The sequence below is a fragment of the Barbatula barbatula genome (assembly GCF_947034865.1).
Source record: "Barbatula barbatula genome assembly, chromosome: 21".
Taxonomy (NCBI): domain Eukaryota; kingdom Metazoa; phylum Chordata; class Actinopteri; order Cypriniformes; family Nemacheilidae; genus Barbatula; species Barbatula barbatula.
The window spans coordinates 5,408,299-5,430,563 of NC_136784.1; the positions used below are offsets into that span (position 1 = coordinate 5,408,299).

General features: G+C 39.8%; 1 protein-coding gene across 5 annotated transcripts in view; it reads left to right on the top strand.

Moving 5' to 3' along the window:
- The first annotated feature begins 623 nt into the window (after nucleotides 1-623).
- The window catches only part of znf516 (zinc finger protein 516), a 33,636-nt gene continuing 11,994 nt past the window's right edge, over nucleotides 624-22,265 (top strand). For 2 of the 5 annotated variants that reach the window (XM_079484381.1, XM_079484379.1), the window contains exons 1-2: nucleotides 624-926; nucleotides 19,334-21,236. In XM_079484381.1, the coding sequence (XP_079340507.1) occupies nucleotides 19,559-21,236 (1,678 nt within the window). In that variant the 5' untranslated portion in view covers nucleotides 624-926; nucleotides 19,334-19,558. Of the gene's footprint in view, nucleotides 927-1,892; nucleotides 2,178-19,333; nucleotides 21,237-22,265 lie in introns of those variants that run through there. The other 3 variants (XM_079484380.1, XM_079484382.1, XM_079484383.1) reach the window with 3 other exon arrangements.

Sequence of the window (22,265 nt, forward strand, 5' to 3'; positions counted from 1 at the left end):
ATGGTACAGTGATGATTAGATTTGGCTATTTATTTTAGATTGGTCTGGGTATTATTTAAAGAGTTCTGAAAAAGGTAAACATGAACGGACATGTAAAAAGGAAAAATAAATAAAAGATAATGGAATAAATGAATAGGAATGAAAACAAACAAGTGCATGCTACTCGAAAGGCACAACAAATTAAACAATTAATAATTTAATAATGAATGAAAACGTTTAAACAAAACCAAAAAAATAGAATGTATAAATATAGAAATAAATAAAACATAATCAAAATACATCAATTAAATACGATTTAGACTTGTTGTACGATATATGTCAAATTATTTACACACAATTAAACTATGTTTTGTTTTTTAAAGCAAAAAATGACAAAATTACAGCCTGTATATTTGGTTTACGTACCATTACATTATGATAGTAGGCTAAATGTATTTCAAAGAAGCATGCACTGTCGAACTTTGCGGACCATTAGATAAACAAAGTATTTACACATATTTAATTCATCATAAACTTTAAACTTTTAATACAAACCCATAAATCACTATTTTTGTTGTCTGCATTGCCAGTAAATACAGCTTGTGCCATTATGAGTCCATAGACTTTCTGCATCAACCAACTTTCTGCTGAACAAACAATAGTCAATGGAAGAGGGAGGAACCATCGCCGCTCCAGGTGTCGCACCAAACACACGGGCCACTTCGCTGTCGATCTGTCTCAATCTGGATCAACGTCTGTCGGTGTCATCGCATTGTTTCCTCGATCTACAATCCAAGTACATTTGATCGTTGACGATAGACGATTTCTGAGCACACGTCATTTCGAAACTGCGGATGCCACACAGTTTGTTTGTAATCATCTCGGAGTGTCACCTTGCGTCCGTGCCGTTGCCCCACAACTTCATTACGTCATTTTCATGTATCAAGGTAAGTTTGACGGTCAAACGACGAACCGAACTGTGAAAAACAATCGGTCGTAAACCTATAGATCGATGCATCGGTCGTCTCAATGATAGTTCGCCCACTTTAAGGAAGAATCGGACGGGCTGGTATCGCATTGGCTTTCTTGCTGTCTTGATGTGAAAGGAATTGTTTGGGCATCAGTCTAATCGAGATGAGATTAAGATGAGAGATCAATCTGTCGGTAGTTCGTTTTTAAAGGCGGTCGTGCATTGAATTGCGACCTGTGTTAGAGCAACTCGCAAATAACGCTTATCGTGGTGTGCATGCATCGTTTGCCCATATAACCTCTGCCATAACCTCCTCTGTCCGCGCATTATTTCCTAGGAAGTTTCCCTTTTGAGGCATGTGATCGCTGAGAGTGTTAAAACATCAATTAAATTGGCATGTGGACGCGTGTGGTGTAAAGTTTGGTCGTATGTTTATTTTGAGTTAACTTGGAGACTTGAAGGGCAAATCCATTTCCTTAAACATCCTTCATGATCTGGACAATCGTGGACTGGTGCATTAACATCGAGGCAGACGCGAAGCGAGCACGTCTCTTGTTCGCTATTGTTTACAACTTAACAGCTCATAAAAGTTGAAGTCAGATACATGTGTTTTTTGTTTTCTATTTTTAACGATCGATTCGTGACCCTCGCAGGCTCTGCGTAACGCTGTCCTACATTAAAGCAATAAACTTGTTGATGCAGAACAGATCCACCACTTAAGCAATTATTTTAGAAGGAAATCAAACTGTGGCTTTGCAATGCCCAGCATCAGATTTGGTTATCTGTTATCTCCCACCAGGTTATCGATTTCTCGACATTTAGTTTTCCAAAAGCACGATCTGTTCTAGACGTTTTCTTTATTTTCACAAGGCTACAATACAATCGCGATCAGTGGTGGTCTTAAATCTAAATGTTACTTTGAGAGATAAAACTGTTGCAGGGCGGGGCTTTGGTGCTTTACTTTTTTTTTGTTTTGCACGTTTTCCCCCCTTCTCTCTCTCTGAAAGCTTGTCGGATGCTTGTCAGTTCGCATTTAACTTACCATTATCAAGCCTCAAAGCCTTTCGCAGAGGACGACGGACTGCGATTTAAAGGGAATTTTTGGATAACGGTCCTGAATCGGGATCCTCGCTATACGGGGTACATGAATTAAGCGAAGGACTGTGCTTCCTAAAGAATGTGCATGACCAGGTTTCTCAAGAGGATAGCTATTATATTAAAACGCGTGGTAAGACAGTACAGCTGCTTTGTTGTGATCGGTGCGTGTAGTTTGATATGTGGCCACTAATGTTTGCGTTTGTATGCATGCACTTAGATGTAAGGATACTTTTGATTTAGTCTGCCCGAATACAATTTGTGTTGCGTATAAGAGTGATGAATATGGGGGAAATTGGTGAACGCATTATCTTATGATTATCACGGCTGTCATTGTGCAAAAAAAACGTCTGCTGTGTCACACTAACGTAGGGAAGTTTCGTGGCACAACAAGCATCAGCAGGAAGTTTGTTTAGCATAATTAGGTGAGCGGTGGGGGGCGGCGGAACGGGGGTGTCGGGGTGACGTCAACACACTGGTTAATCCCCCTTTGCTTTGTAATGAGGGCTCTGTTTCTGACCAACATGACTTTGATATGGGATATTTCAGCTGTTTTATTTTGTGTTCTTATCGACTTTGTCTGTTTTGGATGTATTATTGCAAGCCTTCTGGTTTATGTGTACAGTTTCAATATTGGTTTTGTCAGATGACCTTACGTGCTTCATGTAACAGCTAAATGAACTAGTTTAATTGAAGGCAAAATGTTATGTGACTGAACCACTGTTACACCCATGAACGTTTTTTTTAGGGGTCAGATAAGGTTGAGAGTTGTGTTTTTCTGATGCCATGCTAAAGGATAAATGGCAAATTACCTTTCGTAACTGAAGGTGGATGTAGATCCCTGTGGGTGTTCTTAATGCAATTTTCCTAACTATTTGTCTACTACAGAAAACACCTCAAAACAACATCTCCACGTGTTTTGTTGATACAGTGTAAAGTAACTGTTTGGTCACACCACACTGAACATCCAAGGCTTAAACGGAAGACAGTGAATGAACGGTACAACTATTTCTCTGTTTTGTGCTGATAGACAAAGAACACACCTCGAAGAACTGCAAGGTATTTGCATGGGCCTTAACTGAAGTCACTTCCCTTTTATGTGCAGCTGCTTACTGGACTTTGTGAAGTCTCATTGAAGCAAGTTGTTTACGTGACTTCCGTGTGTTACACACCTTTTGACAGGTTAAATAAAAAAAACCTGTAAGATCTTTTCTGGAAATGAAAATGCATACCCATGGCTTTCAAAATGGACTTTAATGTTAAAGGAAAAGTTCACCCAAAAATTCTGTCTTCATTGACTCACCCAAATCTATTGGTTCCAAATCTGTATAAATTGGTAGTCAGTCGTGGCCAAGAACTGTTTGGTAACAAGCATTCTTGCAAAAATCTCTCTCTGTGTTCATCAGAACAAATAAATGTATACTCATTTGAAACAACTATAGGACTTGTAAATTCTGACATTATATCTTTCAGGTGAACTGTCCCTTTAAAGGTGGTTTTTGCTTTGATTTAGAAATCTATAGGATATATTTACCATCAGATTTCTTCATGAAAATCACCTCACACAGCTTCTGTTTTGCCCAATTTGAGCCACAGGAGCCCTAACAAATATCTAGGTCATCTGCAGAACTCCTTTTGTCATGTAATAAGTCTACTAGTTTTTTTCACCACTTATGTTCACTGGATTAGATAACATTGCGTAAACATACATTGTATCTCCCAGGACTCCAATGTCCTAATTTTAAATGGCCATTTGTCGCCGTACAATTTTCACCCGATCCATTCATGCCGTTTGAAGTTTATGGCCTGAACTTGTGCCGACCTTAGGAAGTTGACCCCGTACATCCCCCTCGACATTCTACTACAACTTAACAAGCATTTACAGTTCTCCTGCAACCCCTAATAGCTCAAGATCGGCTAGCTGGAGGAAGGGAACATTAACATTATCAGTGGCTTTGAGTAGAGACGGTGGGGAGGGAAAAACAATAAGCACAAGGGTGCCATTGTGAAGGATCAGCAGTAGATTACTGGAATTCTTTTTCCATGGCCTGAATAAGCTTCTAGTTCCCCCATCTGGACACACCAAAAAAAGCTTACATTCGCAACTTTAATATTTTAATGCCTTTGTTTGAGGCTCCTTACCATTAGTGTCATTTCTACTTGGGAGGAGGCAGTGTGAATATAGGATTGTTTTGGTGGAGTCATTTTTAATGACGCAATGTTTTATCATTAGTAGTAGAAGTTGTAAAGAATGAAGGAAGTGAATCTGTTTTGTGACTTCATTTGTATGTTATAATGTAGTGTGTATTCTAGCCTGTAACAAATATGTGCATCATTTCTACTTATTAAATAAAACACACCTTCATAGAGAAGATGAGCGAGTATGTGACTGGAAGTTTTGGTCATGCTTGTGTCGTCATCCGAGTTGCAGTTTTACCAGTTTTGGAATCATTTGAATAACTGTCTGTTCGATAAACAGCTGACTGTAGTGCATTGAGTCTACTAAACAATAATAAGGAAATCACTTTAAAGAACTCGCACACGCTACTTTAATCCTTAACGGTCTGGTGCAGATGGAGAGTGATAAATGATATTTATACTGATAGGAACAATTATGAAGGAAGTTTCAACAAATTGGTTTAGTCTTTTCCAATAAGGATCTTGATGTACATTTGGTATGAATAAGAAAACATTTATACTAAACGTTTTTTTGACAGAAATTTAATTAAATATACATATGGAACTGTGCGTTCTGAGATGTATATAGACTTACACAATGAAGCGTTTATTACATTGAATTAGCTATTTCTATACACCGCATGTCCCCTTGCATTGAATTCACCATGTTGTTTCTACAGTGGCCCCTAAGTGGACAAACTACTCCGAGTGTGTTTTGTAAATACGTTATCTCCTTGGCAAAGAAGCGAGAACTTTGATACTCCACCCATACAGTGTTAAGGCATGTAAACACGTTTTAATTATTAGTGATCTTGGCATTAACTGATGATATCTTAAATGACTAAATTGCAAACTAACTTAAAACTAAGTTGTGTCTTGACTGCTGCCCCGGCCATCTGAGTCAAAGCTGGCACCACAGCCGAGCGCCTCCGCCACGCGTGGTCAACATGTGGGCGCTAATCCTGCTATTAGGGTAATCTGCTCAACCCACCAATCAATAGAAAGCACACCCAGCCTGCATCAGAGCCCTCTAACAGGCAAAATTAGGGCTGAAGAAAAATGATTTAATCAGTAGGATTAGGTGCAGTCGAGGGGGAGGAGAGACATCGCATGAAGAATTTAATTTGCTAAGACATCCAGGTTAAGAGAGAACAGATGTCTTCCTAAAGTCGTTGATATTTATTTAATTATATACCTCTTGTGGTTTTGTTTGTTTTTGGGGAAGGCGGTTATGGTGGATGTTTCATAGGAAATATATACATCGGCACCAAAAAGTGTCCTTGCGTTTAGACCATTAATGTGTAATTTCTTGGGAAAACTAAAGATCAAGACATATTAGAGCACTATATATTTAATATAGAGAGATAGCACAAGCACACTTTCCCAGTTGAGGTTTCAAGAATTTGCTGAAAAATGAAAAATTTCAGTTTGAAAAAGTATGTGGACACTTTATGGCTGTTTAGTTGTTGAAACAGGGAACACAACAGACAATCATTAGACAAAATGAAAAATTTGGTTTTTATCTGTGTCTGTAATACCGCCCTAACACAGAACAGTGAAACTAACTGTTCCGGTTTTACCAGAATGTTCAGATTAGGATACTTTATTGATATTCTCATGTAAAACTAAACCAGAAAGTACAGTATTCAAGGCATGGTAAAGCTTTAGTCTTTTAATTCAGTAGATTACATTTTCATCAGAGGAATTGTTTTAAAAGGTTTGTCTAGAATTTGTATGTGTTGGGCATGTAAAATGTCAGTGTGTAGTGGAGGGCTTGGCACAGGGTCGAGCTTGCAACAGCGGGCAGAGAGAATGAGAAGAGCTAAGCAGGGCACAGCTTTGGCACTAGAGAGCATAACAAGTGATGGCAGTGTGTATCTTCCTGTCCCACGTTCCAACAGGAACAGGTTGGTACTGTATACTGCACACATCACTGTTTTGACCATGACCTCACTGTCATCATGTCCAGAATGTTGCGAGCCGTCCCTGCAGTAGTTTTTATGCCTGCTTTTCTTTCAATCAACCATATGAGTTGACTGTAGCAGAGCCAGATCCTTTCGTTTCACAAGATCCAAACTGCAACCTATATGTACAGGTCAGGTGTACGATATTTGATTTAGCAATCCAAAATCGCACAGTCCAGAGTCTAACAAACGTTCCATTTGAGATTATGGGAGCAATCCATTGTTGCTATTATCTGGAAACCACACAAACAGCTGTTGCAGCTCCACCCTCAGACGTACATGAAACTGTCCATTTTCTCTTAAACCGCCTTGTCTAACGGACACAGTTATATCGAATTTTAATAACAATTTGTTGTGTAGGTTCGTTTATGTTGTGTTTCTGGCTTTGATCCACTGTAACGCCTATGAAAACTGGATAGGACAGATTCTGCCATCTAAACTCGCCCTGTTAGTTTAGTTTTGAGTTGTTTGCCCTTATCAGTGTAAGAACCAGGTACATTACCACCATATACATTGTGGATGATTCTTAGGACTGTTATTACATCATATTTGGCAGATAAGTAGTTTTTTTAAGAAAGACAAATGTTTAGCTAGCATGGGTTTTGCGTAAGCACTGGATGCTTTATATATTTGTTTTAACTACTGTGCTACTCCACCCCAAACCATACTAGGCTATGCCATTTTATGGCTGTCAAAACATAGCTGTTGCTATTTAAAGAGACCGAGACCTGAATTACTCGTCCTCAAGTTGTTCCAAACCTGTATACATTTCTTTGTTCTGTTGAACATATAGATATTTAGAGGAATGTTAGAAGTTTCTGGGGCTTCATTGACTAGAATTTAGGAAAACAAACAGTTCTGGGGGCCCTTTGACTACCATTTTTGACTATCCCAGAAATCTCAGTTGCTAACATTCTTCCGAATATCTTTCAACAGAACAAATGTATTATTAATTTATACACGACTTGACTTGAGTGTAAGTAATTCATGACAGAGTTCCTCTGAAGCTTCACTGCTAGTCAGTAAAACCTTATCAGAGGTTGTTTGAGTGGCTGGGGCACTTGTATGGGAGTGTCGCAGCTTTATTAGCTGAAAGTGTGATTTCCATTGCATCTGCTATTCTCTATATATGTAGTGCCCTTCTGTATTTAAAAAACTTGCTAATAATGTCTCCTCTCTCTGGAGATGTCCCTGTTGTGCTTTTTTTCCTCTGGACTGATTGCATGTGGATTTCAACTAATTGGATCCTGTGGATGTCAAGGCCTTGCAGCTGTAAATTATTCAGTGTCTGGTTTGGCTGTAAAACAACATGTAGGAAAACACAGCACTTTATTTCTTCATTTGTGCCCGCTGTGGCAAAAAAGCTAAATTATATTTTGGGCCTAAATATCAGATGGTGTTTTGTGCTAGACTGGGATTTATACAACATGGATTTATGATAAGGCTGTGATTGGGGAAGGTCATGTTGGTCTGGGTCATATGATTTTCCCATTAGCTGTATACATTCCAATCCACAATGTGAAAAACCAATGTGGAATATTAACAAATTTCCTCTTCACTACCAGCTGTTCCTCTGAGAAAGAGCGTTGAGTGTATTAATAGCTCAGGCTCTGGGGAACTTCCTTTATTGAGAAAAATACAGCTAAAATTCAGAGCCAACCTCTAATATCTAATAGAGTCCTTTTAATACAGACAAAGGAAATACTTTGGTTCAGATTACTTGTATTGTGTTTCGTTGTTTGTAATCCGTAAAACATACTTGTAGACATTTTAGTCGGCTACTATAAAGTGTTCTACCTGAAATGAATGAGCAATGCTAGGTGAAATCAGAACTTCTAGCTGTTAAGGTGTCCATTTTGTTTTTTGGTAGGCTAGCAGTTACACCCAAACAATTTCTGTTGTTGGCATTAACAGATTTAACTTCCTCATTTTGTGGGTTTCAAGGAACAGAAGCGTGCGTTAAAGATGTCATTGTAAAACAAGCAGTCTTAATGGTCGTCACATGATACTTTATAAATATATAATTCGTTTTGGGTGTCTGTTCTGCGGGTCCTCTGAGGGACGAGCAAAACTCTTTGTTTTTATCTTAGCAAGCGATAGGACCCGGTTCAGAAAGATCATCTGAATAAGTTCTGCATTCTAGAGAGGATGTGAGAAGCTTTAGTTCACTTCCTTGGGGTGACTGGGATTAAAGGGTGTAATCCACCTCATTTTGGCACCAGACGTCCAGCTGGACTGACCTCAAATCCCTGAGAGCCCGACATGACATATCCCTCAGAGAGGGGAGCGCTCGACACCACCATTTTGATCAGGATTGAGCCAAACAGCCAATTGTACAGTAACATTGGAGACTTTTACTACATTTTAGATACAGTTTAGCATTGAGCTAATAAAGTAAAACATTTTGCGTTGAGTAAAATGTAAACTCAATGCACTGTGTTTTGTGTAAACTCAATATCGTCGCTATCCTTCCAAAACCTTGGATGTCCAAATTCAATAGCCTAGTTTTTAACTAAATGGAAAAAGCACTGACAACACAGCATTTAATCATTTAAAAGGTAAAGTTGACAAGCACTTTTGAATTCTTTTTATTGGTTTGATATTTACCAAACCAACTGACAAACAAAGGGTGAATAATAATAATAATAATGATTTCTGGCAAAAAAAATAATCACGAAATATGGAGATATAAGGTTTCAGAAGGAAAGCAGCAATATGTAATATTGGTCGTCTGGTCATATTTGACGTCAAAATTACAACAATATTTTGCATTATTTTAAAACATTTTAACACTCTTACCATATGAAGTGTTAAAAATCGTATTCTTGTGACTGTACTGTAATAAAACAAAGAAATAATCAAGAACATTTAAGTCAAGTCTACATTGTTGTAGTGTTTGTACTGAAGATAAAGGAAAGTTGAAGATATCAAGAGATGGTGGATTTCATTTATAGCTGTTATCTTTAATTGACAATGATGCGTATTTCTTGTCGTATTTGTGTTATTATTCTCAGCAAGAGTGATTAACTGAAGCGTTCTTTTGGAGATTGTGAGTCGGTCCTCCTCTCTGTTGCTCCATCAAAATTCCAGCTATTGTTGAACTCCAGTGGTTGCTCTATAAACAGGAAGTGGGACGTCGCATCAGAGCAATGGCTTCCTGCTAAAATGATCGCACACACGCACGCACACACACACACAGATATTCTTATTCCCTTGGTTACATATACGCTAACATGCATAACCCCACAAGAACCCCTCACTGCCACCATTATATACACACACACACACGCATACATACAGCAGATGGGAGATAGGTGTGACGAGGGATGACATTAAAAGGAGACGAATCTTCCCTTACCAGAACAGGAACATGCAAAAGAAGAAGAGAGAAGAAGTATAGAGTTGAGAGGGAGAGAGATGGGTTTTCATGGTGTTAGATTACCTGTCCTTCACTGAACTAACCGGAGTGAGAGAAACAAGCCGTTTTAAGAAACTTGAGCTTTTTTTCTTGGCAGACACTATGGAGGTGACCCTACAGTATACATTTGCATTCTTTGATGCTAAGATAATATAATAAAGCATAGCACACTGTTTTTGGAGAGCATGTCTAATAAAAAATATTTAAATAGTAAGATTTGTGAATAAAATATTAAATATAATAGTTATATATTGAATTCGAAATATTTTAAATAATTAAGATCACTCTGGTATTCCCTTAGATTTGCATCACTGTTATGATTTAAGATTTTCACATAGACTTACATTGCCTTTTCCTCATTATTCCAAATTATCCATTTCAAACTAATTTTAGTTTTGAAGTTATTATGTTATGTACAACGGTAGTTTAAAATATATAAGCATAAATCAGGGAAACATTTTTGTCGTTATTTTAAACTTTTGGTCCTGTACCTTATTTAGGGTCCAGAATATCATAGTCATTTGGGGCCGGGCCCCAGGACAAAGCCATGACACCTTTGTACCTGCATAGCAATGCCCTGGCAACAAACCACAAAACCTGATAGCATCATGCTGGCTTTTTTGCCAGGGGCAGGTAGCATTACCAAATTTTAAAATCTAGCTTCATATCACTTTTTAATTGCCTGGCACATATTATTGTTCCAGTACAAGTATTTGGAATGTGAGAGTTATCACGGTGCAAGCTCAACATTAATAAATAAACAGTCAGAGAGACAATCCTTTGAACGCCACAAGAAAGACATCTGGCTGCCCTGCACACTCTGACCAAACGACCGCGATCGCGCCTCTCGCCAAGGACACAGATATACTTACGGAGGCCAGACGGTTCTGAAGAAGAGGTGTCTCTCTTGGGCTGCCGTCAAGGACGGTAAGGTATACAGGCGCTGGAGAGGTGTGCATTAAGCTAAATTTGATCGAACGTTATAAAGGGAAGTGTAGGCTTGCTTTAGGTCTGGGGCTTTCTCAACCTTACACCCTTACAATCCCTGGTTGAAAAAATTATTTTGATATCATAACGTTCAGCATAAGTGTGCGGCCTGCTAAATATGGGTCAAATCTGAGAGCTCTTCTGGTGCAGATCTGGCAACCCAAAGCCAGGCACTTAACCCTGAGCACTCCCGGGGGGATGCAGCGGCCCCCTACAAGCAGTCATTCACCCTCCATCTATTACCCCAATAAAAAGGGTTAGGTCGCCCTGTGCCATAACATTTGCTAGTCTTAAAGATAAAAAACGTGGGTTAGAGGCTCAAAAAGCACCCAATACAGTATAGGGGTTATTTTACTTGTTGTTTTACCAGATGCATCATCTGTTCATGCAAAAAGAGCGAGAAAGAGAGACAAAAATAGAGAGGGAGAGAGAGTGTCTGAGCTGGCCTTACAGTGATAATCTAATCCCTGTTCTGAGGTCTTTTTTTAGAGAGCAAATTAATGCCTTCAGATTATAGTTGTGCTTTAGACCACGGCAACCACACGAGCGCATCTGAAAGCCACTTACATTTGCTGTGTGTGTTACATGTTAGAGGGACATTTGAAATAGCAAATGTGATTTAAAGATATGTACAGTAATAAAATGTCTCATGTGTCAACACAGAACAGAAAACTGAGGCATTATCATTTTTGTGTATTTTATGAGGTGAACCCTTTAGAAATGTTAGATTTTTTTATTTGTTAATGAAAGTAAATTACTTTTTTCATCTCTGAATTCATCTCTGTGTGTGTATTTTTTGGTCAAGCTGTGTGGCTGTATAGGTGTTATGTCATACTGCTATCAGGAGCACTGCAGAGGCTCGGGCAGATATTACATAAGACGTACTGCTGATGTCCTTCTCTCATCTCTCTCACTGCCGTCGCACACATGCTGATGTACGTGCACACTTGCATGAATCGTTGGCCAAAAACCGCGTGCATACAAACCCACTTGTGGACACATGTAGAAGCATTTTCTTAAAGGGCTACTTCATGCAAAAATTGAAATTCTGTCATGAAAAAAAGCACTGACAACAAGATAAGAGAAATCTCCGTTGCAAAAATGTTTCCAAATGGACCTCACTTTAAACGAAGGGGTATGACATTTTCCAACATGGCTGCTCATGTGTGTGTAATGTAAGCCTTTATTTTGGCTTCAATATGGATTTAACAACAAATAATCATCTTGTTAATGTTAAATTTAATGTTGCGTTCAGATTCTTGTCTTGAATACATGAAACGTTTATAAAAAGTTTTGCTAATGTAATGCATTACTGATTGCACGATAGAACTGCAACATATATAACAGCAAAAAAGTATTTGTCTCCAGAATGCAATCACGAACCGGGGGAAGCAGTACGTGCTCCGAGCCTCCGACCAATGGGGTGAACAGACCGGGTTGTCTGTTCACGCTCGCCCTCCGATTCCTCGCCCGGATAGACGAAGAGATCCACAAAATGCGATCAGAAACACCGGGTTAATCAAAACGCGCTCCACCTTCCCCAGCCCGCTTGCGAACGGAGGGGCTTTTGACTAAAAAGTCACTTTTTAGTATGTAATCCACGGAATTGATGTGACTACAGCTGACAGCAGGATTTTGGAAGTTTGTGATAATCATTGCCGTATTGTCACAGTGTATTGGTGATGTCCCATTTCTTAGGGGAATGTCTTTAGCCCTTGCCACTCAACGCGCAAGGTGAAGGGGAATAAAATAGAAGTGGGATTGGGCCTGAATCCATTAAATGCTCTATTGTGTTTTGAATAGGGATGTTTAAGGTTAAATGATTAAAGATAGAAAGAAAAACACAAGCTAATAAAGAACAGATTTTTCCAGCGCTCTAATCCAGATCTAATAGATTTTTAATCATCTGTTAACATTTGTATGTAGTTTTATCTAAATCTTCCGTTGATATCATCACTCAAGGTCCATATCCAGAATCTTTGGTCAGACATGCACACATGCAGGATCGTAATGCTCGCTTATGACTTGTGTAACCACATTGAAGCTTTAGGGTGTGGTGTTTTGTTGCGACAGCTCTGAGGGGTTGGTGCACTCCTGTGTCTTTAATCTCCACTGGAGAAACAAAGATAGCGCTGATCTAAGACAAGTCTGTGGCCATTATCGTTCCATTATAATCATTTCGAGCAATGCATTTTGACCGAAATTGAAAGTCTAATCTTGTTAACGCACGCAAACATTCAAGATTGACATCAGCAGAACTGTGTGTTAAAACGACAGCACTTTCTCCTGGTGTCTCTCGGCCCGTGTTTTTTTCGGATTCATCAAACACACGCACTGACGTGCAACATGTTTGTTTGGCATCGATACAATGACTAACATATGTGCACGGTGCACATACCGACACACGCTTGCACGCACACGCAGAGATTTTGGCTCTCTGCATGGACCAGCGTGTTAGAAAGAGCATGTGTATGAGGGAACGGTTTATCTCAGACATTCACATGAGGATGCACACATGCGCCCAACCAGCCCTCCCCCCTGCACACAAACTGGCTCAGAGCAGAGGAGCAGTGTCCAGAGCATGGGGCGTTTATGCTGAGCTGGTGTAGCCGTCAGGTTGAATAAGCGTGCAGACAGTTGATTCTCTATAGCCATTCATCAGCCACAGAAAAGATAAGAAGGCAGAGAATGGAGTTCTGGCTTTGGGCTGTGTCTCTCAGATACGGGCCCGAACGTGCTGCTGTTTCCTGGCCTGTCGTCTTTGTGTTGGTTTGTGCCTGTGTGTTTTTTACATGCACATGTGTTGATGCTGGTTTTAGTGGTTTGTTAACGGCAAATCCTACTTTTGAATGCACTTAAGATGAGAGTCCTGCATTGATGTTTGCAAAGGATTTCCTGAAGCATATGGCTGCTAATGAATCATTAATCATTTAATTATGATTTCATTACTCCAGCAGTAGTGTGTCGTGAAGGAGCAGTTACAATATGGATGGATCGCATTTTGACTAATGACATTCTGCCTTCTATTGTGTGTAACGTTTAGTTAGGTAATGTTTAGTTAAAGGTACAGTCTTCTAAATATACATTTCCATCAGTATGTATTTACTCGCTCACTCACTCACTTACTCACTCACTCATACGACTACAGATTCAGAATACAGCACATAGACCACTTTTCAAGATTCATGTTTCTTAAACCACTCATATAATTTGGTTATAATGGTTTTATGTTGGTCGTATTTTGTTTGTAACGTTTGTGTGTTGTTCAAAAACTGAAACAGGAGGTTCTTGTGAACCAGCATTGTTTACTTCTTTCAAAGTGGTCTATAGTTGAATTTATGATGGTAGCATGACTTTGTTGTTGACAACCTGACATAAGACTATTTTCCAAGGGTCAAATGAAATTGAAGCAGTTTGAACCGTGTATAAAGACAAATTATTATTGTGAAAGACAGACAAGAGCATGGCAAATACCATGCAAGGGGACCCGTGGTGTATGTAAATAGAAATAGATCATTCAAAGGTAATGAAAACATACCACGTAATAATGTTGAAAAGATAGTCATGTATATGTTTTACATTTCTGTCAATAGATCCAATAGATACACTTGACAGAATCTTTCAAAATGTTTCAACAGTAGCGTAAGATCACACTGGATCTTCAGGAAGTGAATGGTGAATGGTGCACCTAGAAACTGTAACTGTGGAAACCTCTAGAACTATAAACAACCGATCAGTCTGAGACAATAGCTGGTAAACAGAGACAGGGTCTCCATAGGGAAAACATATTTGTGAAGAACTCTACTTATAAATCTTGTTTTATGCCTACGTATGTAACATGGAAAGCATAGCAGGCAGCAGTGTTCATTGTGTCTTTGTTTCTGAAACGGCAGGATACAAAGACGTCCTTCACCCTGCGCGAGCTCTATCACTAAGCTCTACATTTAAGATGAATAGGAACGTTTGTGCCCTGTCTTTATTCGATTTTATCGTATGACCACATCTGTGCATGCATTTTCCATCACACAGTGTTAAAATTAGCTGGACTTGACTTTTGGTGCACCATGTCCAACCAAGCTTGTTTCTTTTTGGCTCTCTCGCTCCTAAGTTTCAAACCTGAGGGAGTCACTTCTGCTGTCCACACAAGCATCGACAATATATTTTCTGTAATTTAACATGACAACGTTAGCTACAGCACCTGCTGTCGTGCTCTCGAACGCAACTCTGAGGCGCTAGGGCCCCCCTTCCATCGCAGCTGTAATCCGCTAGTGAGGGCATCAGGGAGGATCTGAACCAAAATAGGACCGGGAGGGACTTCTTTTTGTCTTCCCCTAACCAGACATACTTTAGACAGGCCTCTAGCATTGGATGGACCCCCGTATCCAACAATGGCCGTTCTGGACACCCCGCCGCTCTGAGGAGTTATAGATGTGAGCTGTTGTGACAGTTCTGGTGCGAGAGGCACAATGAGATTTAGTAGATTGGGGGTCTGAGATCCTCTGAATTGTTAGGAGTGCTGTGGTCATGGGACTATATGTTCCTGTGAGAGTTTCGCAATGATGGATTACAACTGATTTTCACCATTGATTGTGGTTGATCATTATATTAATTTATACATTTATATCAGGGTTAAAATTGAGATGTCCTCTTTAAATGGGAAAAACAATAAACCAGAATTAAGTTGACCTCTTTATTAAGTCAATTTAAAGTAAAATTTATTAAGTAAATGTATTATTTAAAAAAAATGTAAGTTTATCTTCCCCCGTTGGCAGATTTTTTTATTGCTTTTAGCATAAACATACTTATTTTTATACTTTCTTAGAAAAGTAGACTGTAGAACAAATTAGCAAAAAACCGCCTGCAATATTCCGGCAGCTGAAAATTTACATTTATTAAGTCATTTTAAATGCAATTTCCATAGTTTTTTTTACATTATGTCTAATATATTTATTATATATTAGAAATATTATTTCTAAATGATCTTCATTTCTTGATTTAAGAATTTTTAGATAATTGTGATGAAAAACGGGATCAAATTATTAAAAGTATGATATTCTTTTTTTGGAAGTGTATATATTAAATGTTATAGAGTTCTTTTATTGGGTAAAGAAAATCAGTCAATCTTCTATTCATTACATCACTATGTAAACGAAAAACAAATACAGCTATGCAACTTATCAGCATCTTCTCTTATTAGCATTGATGGATATTTGTGGTTTGGTAACTGGCTACATGACTTTGTGCATTTATTCAATTTGTCCAAATTGTATAGTTTAGGATTTAGACACACACACACACACACACACACACACACACACACCGCTCAATTTGAAAAATGCACCGATCCTGCATTGATGGAGCTACAAGATGAGCTGAACTGTCTGGGGATAAGTAGGTCAGCAGTGCTGAGGTAAGCCCTCAGAGAAACAGCCATGTTTCAATAATAACCCCACTGCTGATGTGTGTGTGTGTACTGAATGTGTGTGTGTGTTCTTGCATGTCTCCCAAAACCCTCTGTATCATAGTTACGGCGCTTTAATGCTCATTGGTCTACCAAACATCAAATCACTATTCATTACTGGCTTAGCATCTTCAGTTTTGTTATTATGCAGTTAAGCACCTCATCCATTCCATTGTCATACCGGTAATACTTCATGTACACAGTCACACCAACATACCGGCTCAAACAATCAAAGGAAATACATTGAATATACAGTAAGTTGAGATAAATGGATGATGGGACCTCTAGGAAAACTTCCAATTTCCTAAACGTCTCCTCCTAAATTTCTTACCTCGCGTTTTATAGCCCAGCAAGTTAACTTGCCGCGAAAGATGAACTGTTGAGAGGTGAAGGATATTGTGTGTTTGTGCGTGAGCGTGTGTGTGTTTTTGTGAGGGAGATGCAGGGCCAGTGGTGAAATGTAGTTGGTATATATAATGGATTATTGATTGTTGGAAGAGGGAGAGAGAGCAAGAGTGAGGGCCGGCCCTCAGGGTTCATCCCAACTGGCCCCTCTCTTGCCCAACACTGAATAGTCTCTTTACGCCTCAACACACACGTACACACAATGAATTTAGGTCTGTGAGCAGACAGCCACTTGCTCATACTAACTACGAGAGCGCTCTGAGACTTGTTCCGTTGTCCTTCAGACAATGATACACACACAGACATATGTAGTTCAGGGCTCTAGACTAACATTTGAGAGAGGTGGCGCACCAGTACCAAGTTATTCAGTTGGTGGCACCTGCCCTTAATTTGATTAATTCAGATACATTCATAAATAAATTAGGAATTAATACAAATCATTGTTTATGATGTTATTATTTTTATCGTATATGTACTCTCTTTCAACATTTTACCATATTTAAAGCACATGTTTCTTAAAGCTTCTTTCTTCCTTTATTTGTTGTGAGCAACTCGTATAAGAGAACACAATTTCTTTAATATCAGTGAGTATTTTGGTGCCCATGCATGGTGAACATTACAAACGTTATTATGCTGCTGCCCATTTCAGAGCTAGCCCACGATACTTTAACGAACATGCGTTTATTTTCCAACCGTTTGTCACGAAACTGACTACCTTCACAAGGATTCTTGTTAATATGGGAGTGGAAGAGATTATTTTGTGTTTTTACTCCCTGAGCGCGTTCATATCTCAAACAACCCGCAGGCTTTTAGTGATCATTCTTCATGAAAGCTGCATTGATACACGTTTGGCTTTTATCAGTAGCGACTCACAAATAAATCGGATTTAACGTGATGTATAACGTACGTTAACATTTGAAATGTTTTGCTAAATAATTAGAGAGCTTTGTACAGTAATATAAACACATGTTTCATGCATTAGCTTCACATGGATACAAAATATGCAACGCATTTAATTATCTTTGCTGTTTTGTACATAAGCCGAGGAAATTATTGTATTCTGCAGGCGGCAAAACAACTTGTTTGCTCTTTCGGTCCTTCTACTTCATCATAGCATTAAATGCGCCTACACCTGCGCATTAAGCTCAGTTTATACACCCTAGGCCGTAGCCTGACGCGCACCTCTCCAAAAATGTAAAAATGTGTCAACTCAACGCGGAGCCTAGGTGGAGCGCATGCGCTGTGATTGGTCTGTTTAAACCCCTTCCTCGGGTCAAAAAACTCTAATAGCGGCATGTTTACTCAAATGCATTTCCGAATGAATCATCCAAGTAAATTATTTGTTATTCTGTATTTAACATCTCAAGCTGCAAAACAAAAGTGACTGTTTACTTGCCGCTATCACTGCTAATGCTTCTCAAACGAGCTGCTTCTTCTTCGGCTCTTGTCTTGGTTACACAAGCAACATGTGAGTGCTCACTGAAGCCTTGTGGTCATTGCCTGTCCACGCGGACAACAACGCAAAAGTATAAATGAAAACTGACACGTAGCCTACGGCGTAGAGGCTTCGGTGTAGGTCCAAAGCACGAGTATGAACTAAGCTTTAGGCTACGTCTTTGGGGGTGGTGGCACTGATAGATAAGTTAATGGTTGAAGGAGGGGAGATGAAAATGAGAGACTGAATGCGCCGCTTGCGCAATGTAACATTTCTGCGTATTAAATGTATTATATGCAAACATTTTTATATTGATAACTGCTCAATTTGGCAGTCGCACCAGTGCAACCATTAAGAACAACTTGTCGCATTGGCAGTTAGAAATTTTGCAAAATGGGACCATTAGGTCACAGTCCAGAGCCCTGATATGTAGTTGCATATGTAGTATTATTACAGTATTATCTGTAATACTTGATTCTGATTGGTCAGTCACAAAGTCTTTGTATAATGACCACTAAATTGGATTTGTTCCTGTTAACCAATCACTTACAATATTCTTGTTTAATGTCTGAATGCTCCTTGGTCTTTTTCTTCTCATTGAGTAACATAGTAAATCAATCTCTCATGGCCATTTATTTTTCTACCCTGCTGAGGCTTATATTATGATAATGTCTGGCTGTTAATTATCTTTACATGTTTACTTAGACTCTACTCGTGTGAATGCACACAAACTAGAGAGACCTACATGCATTTACACACACAGGTGGGATATACCACAATAAACACTAGAACAGTCAGCATAACCATTTTTGAAGAATGCATGAAAGGTTTGCTATGTTTAGAATTGATAGAAAACACAACTGAATGGCAGGATATCCTGATTACAGGCTAGGGTGTGTATAACCGTGTGTATTTAAAACAATTTATTACTTTCTAAATGTAATATTGAACACTGTATTTACTGTAAATTCGTTGTTTGAACAATTATCTGTTTGTAATGCTTAAGCCCAAAATGTACCATTCCTTCCTACATTGAGGACCAGCAATCTCTCTGTCTTTTTCTCTCGCCCACTTACTTGTAAATGGTGCAGCATACAATTCTATGTACTATGTCCTTTGTATTCAGTTCTGCAGTATGGATCCTGCCTTAAACGAATCGTTTTGTCTGAACAAAAGACAGTCAGATGACATTAAATAAAAGGACTTTGTTAGCTGTGGGTTGTCTAAAATCCGACCCAAACTGTTCTGTGTCTATACAGCTGTTAGACAGTTCTCAAAATAATGCATGATTCATAACAAAAGCTGTTTTGAATAAACAGTGTCAAGAGCATGAAGACTGTGTTGCGTTTACTAATATAATGGACTGATGGATTAATAAACAAGCTTTATTTGCTTATCTTGTTCTCAAAATTACTTCTGTTTTGTCTCCATTTCCTCTCAGGTGACAGCATGAAGCGTCCCAATGGCTGGTAGAATGACTCATAGGAGAAAGAGCCCTAGACAAACTCCAGACAAAAGCAACCCTGTCAACATTGAATTTCAAACAATGACATGTTTGATAGCAAGAACTTTTACTCAGACCGAATGACTACAGGCGAGACGGAAATAATAGGATCTAATAAATTGGACAACAGATAGCAGCGAAGTAGAATATTCAAGTTTCAAGATGGAGGTTGAACGGCAGGAAGCTGCATCGGAAGAGACCTTCTCTAAAGCAGTCCAAGACAACCCAGAGGACAAGAAGACCCAAGGTCACACATGTGAACTATGTGGAAGGAGTTTTCCGTTCCTCAGCTCCTTGTCTCAACATATGAGGAAACACACTGGGGAGAAACCTTACAAGTGTCCCCACTGTGAGCACCGCTCGGCTCAGAAGGGCAGCTTGAAAGCCCACATTCGTAGCCATAAACTGGAAGGCCTTAGCCAGAGCACCGGAGGGGAGGAGGAAGATGCAGACATGGAGGGAGAGAAGGAAGGAGGGGTACCTGAGGACCAAGGGGGTTGTTCTAGTCCAACTGAAAGCACGTCAGCCTGCAACAAAGTTGTCAGCGGCGAGGAGACGACCAAAACGAGAAAGAAAGGTGGAAAGAAGGAAAGGACCTCCGGTGAGAACGTCAAACAGTCCTTGCAATGTTCTCTGTGCAGGAAGAGACTTCCCAGTCAGACGGAGCTCGAACAGCACATGCAGGAGTTTCACAAAGTCTTCCGTTGTGAACTGTGTCCGTATGAGGCCTTGCAGGAAGACCAGCTGCAGGCTCATGTTGAGAAGGAACATCCTATTGAAGAGGAAGCCGTCACCAAAGAAGCTGACGGGGAGTTTCCATGTGAACAATGTGACCAGGTGTTCACTCAAGCCTGGTTCTTGAAAGCTCACATGAAGAAGCACCAGAACAGCTTGGATCACGGGTGCCGGATCTGCGGCCGCCGTTTTCGTGAGGCCTGGTTTCTACGAAGTCACATGAAGACCCACAACACCAAGTTAAAACCAAAGAACGAAACGTACCGTCCTGCTACGGTCAATGAGGTAGCGCAAGATGAATCCAACTTGGTGAATGAGGTGTGTCAGTATGAACTCTGTGCCAAGTGTGGTAACTTCTTCCATGACCGCAAAAGCTTGCATTTGCACGAGCAGGTCCACAGAAATATTGTGCAGGCCCACAGCAACATCAGTAATAAGGACTTTGCGTCTGTCACCAAAAAAAGCTTCTTGGAGTTCCTTAATTTAAAACCAGCAGGAACGGCAGGGAACTCCACTGAGGAGACTCTTGGAAAAAGAATCCCAGAGCTGGATCCTATAAGTAGCTACCAGGCTTGGCAGGTGGCCACCAGAGGCAAAGTGGTGGAGGTATCAGAGAAGAGCTTGGGTTGGGAGGAAAGGTTAGCGGATGCAGACGTTGCGTTCGACAGGGAGAAGGGAGAGTACGTCCTGAAAAGACAGGACAAGAGGAAGAAATCACTTGACTCCTCCTCTGCTATCCCAGCCAAGAAACGCAGAGGGGCAGGAGCCAATGGCTCCAGCATGGATCAACACAGCAATGGAGAAAGGAACGGCCAGGCCTCAACAGGTGAGCGAAGCCCGGAGGACCTGAGTGATTCAGAGTACCGCCCTACTTCTCGGCCGAGCCGGAAGAATTTGCAGAAAACCTCAGAGTGCATGGAGTGTGGAAAGGGTTTCCGCACTCAGCAACAGATGGTGATTCACATGCTCATCAGACATGGGGGCTTGAGTGAAGCCATTGGTGGAAATGGACTGTTTCGGAAAGCAGGGTCCAGTTCATCTAAAGCAGGTGAATCAGCAGGACACATCAGGGATCAGAGAAGCACTGGGTCCTCTGGGGACATGGGTAAGGACTTGTTTTTCATACTTACATTATTGTGTTGATAAATGTATATCTTGAGAAGTTCAATGAAACTGAAGACCAATGTGAATACCAGCATTCTGCATGATATTTTGATCATATTGTGCTGCCCTTGTTCATACAAAAGCAGTTGGACGGCGTGGTTTTACTTCTTTGAATTAAACTGCACATTTATACACTAAAAATAGAGAGAATCTCTGCATGAATTATTTAAACAGTAATGTGATTATTTATGACTCGTGCTTGAACATCACTGGGGGTTCATTCTGCTAATAGAAATCTATCCTGCTTATAATTTTCGAATGCAACTAAGAACCATGATGATCTGGTTCACGTGCGTTTGATACGAGATGGAGCTAAAGCACGAAGATCTCCAGGAGGGAGATCTCCGTCCTACATTCTCTGGATTGTCAGCAGTTTTATTCATGCTGGATAAGCAAAAATAAAAATGTGATCATGTCCACCGTGTAGTCCGGGAAAAAATCAAGAATGCATCGAATTTGCTTTACAACAACAGCCTTGATCCTTTAAACCGTTAGAAACGCCACTGGAGCGATTAAATTGGAGGATTATAAAACAATTATCAAGCAGGTTTATCTGCTGCAGTCATTTTAGAAATGACATTATAAGCATTTATTATGAGTTATTGTTACTATTATTAATTCAGTTCTCATAGATCCACCTTCCTGCAGACTTAACTTTTATCAAACACACATAAACCAGCAAATCAAGATTGTTAGGTTCTCTTGGACATTGCCGGGATGTGTTAGAAGAGAGATGGACACGTGTGAAGGGAAGGTGGATTTTTAGGAAGAGGATACAAGCACGGCTGGCTTAATGGACAGGATATGGTATGAGATTAGCTGTTGAGATATTGGATCTGACCTAAGCTAAATTTGAAGAGAACAGTGACACCTTGTGGAGAAAATTTGTTGCAATCTGAACATGCGTTAGTTTGTGCTGTGCATAGAATCTCCATTTGTTTTTTAATTATGGCACAATATCTGTTATTTA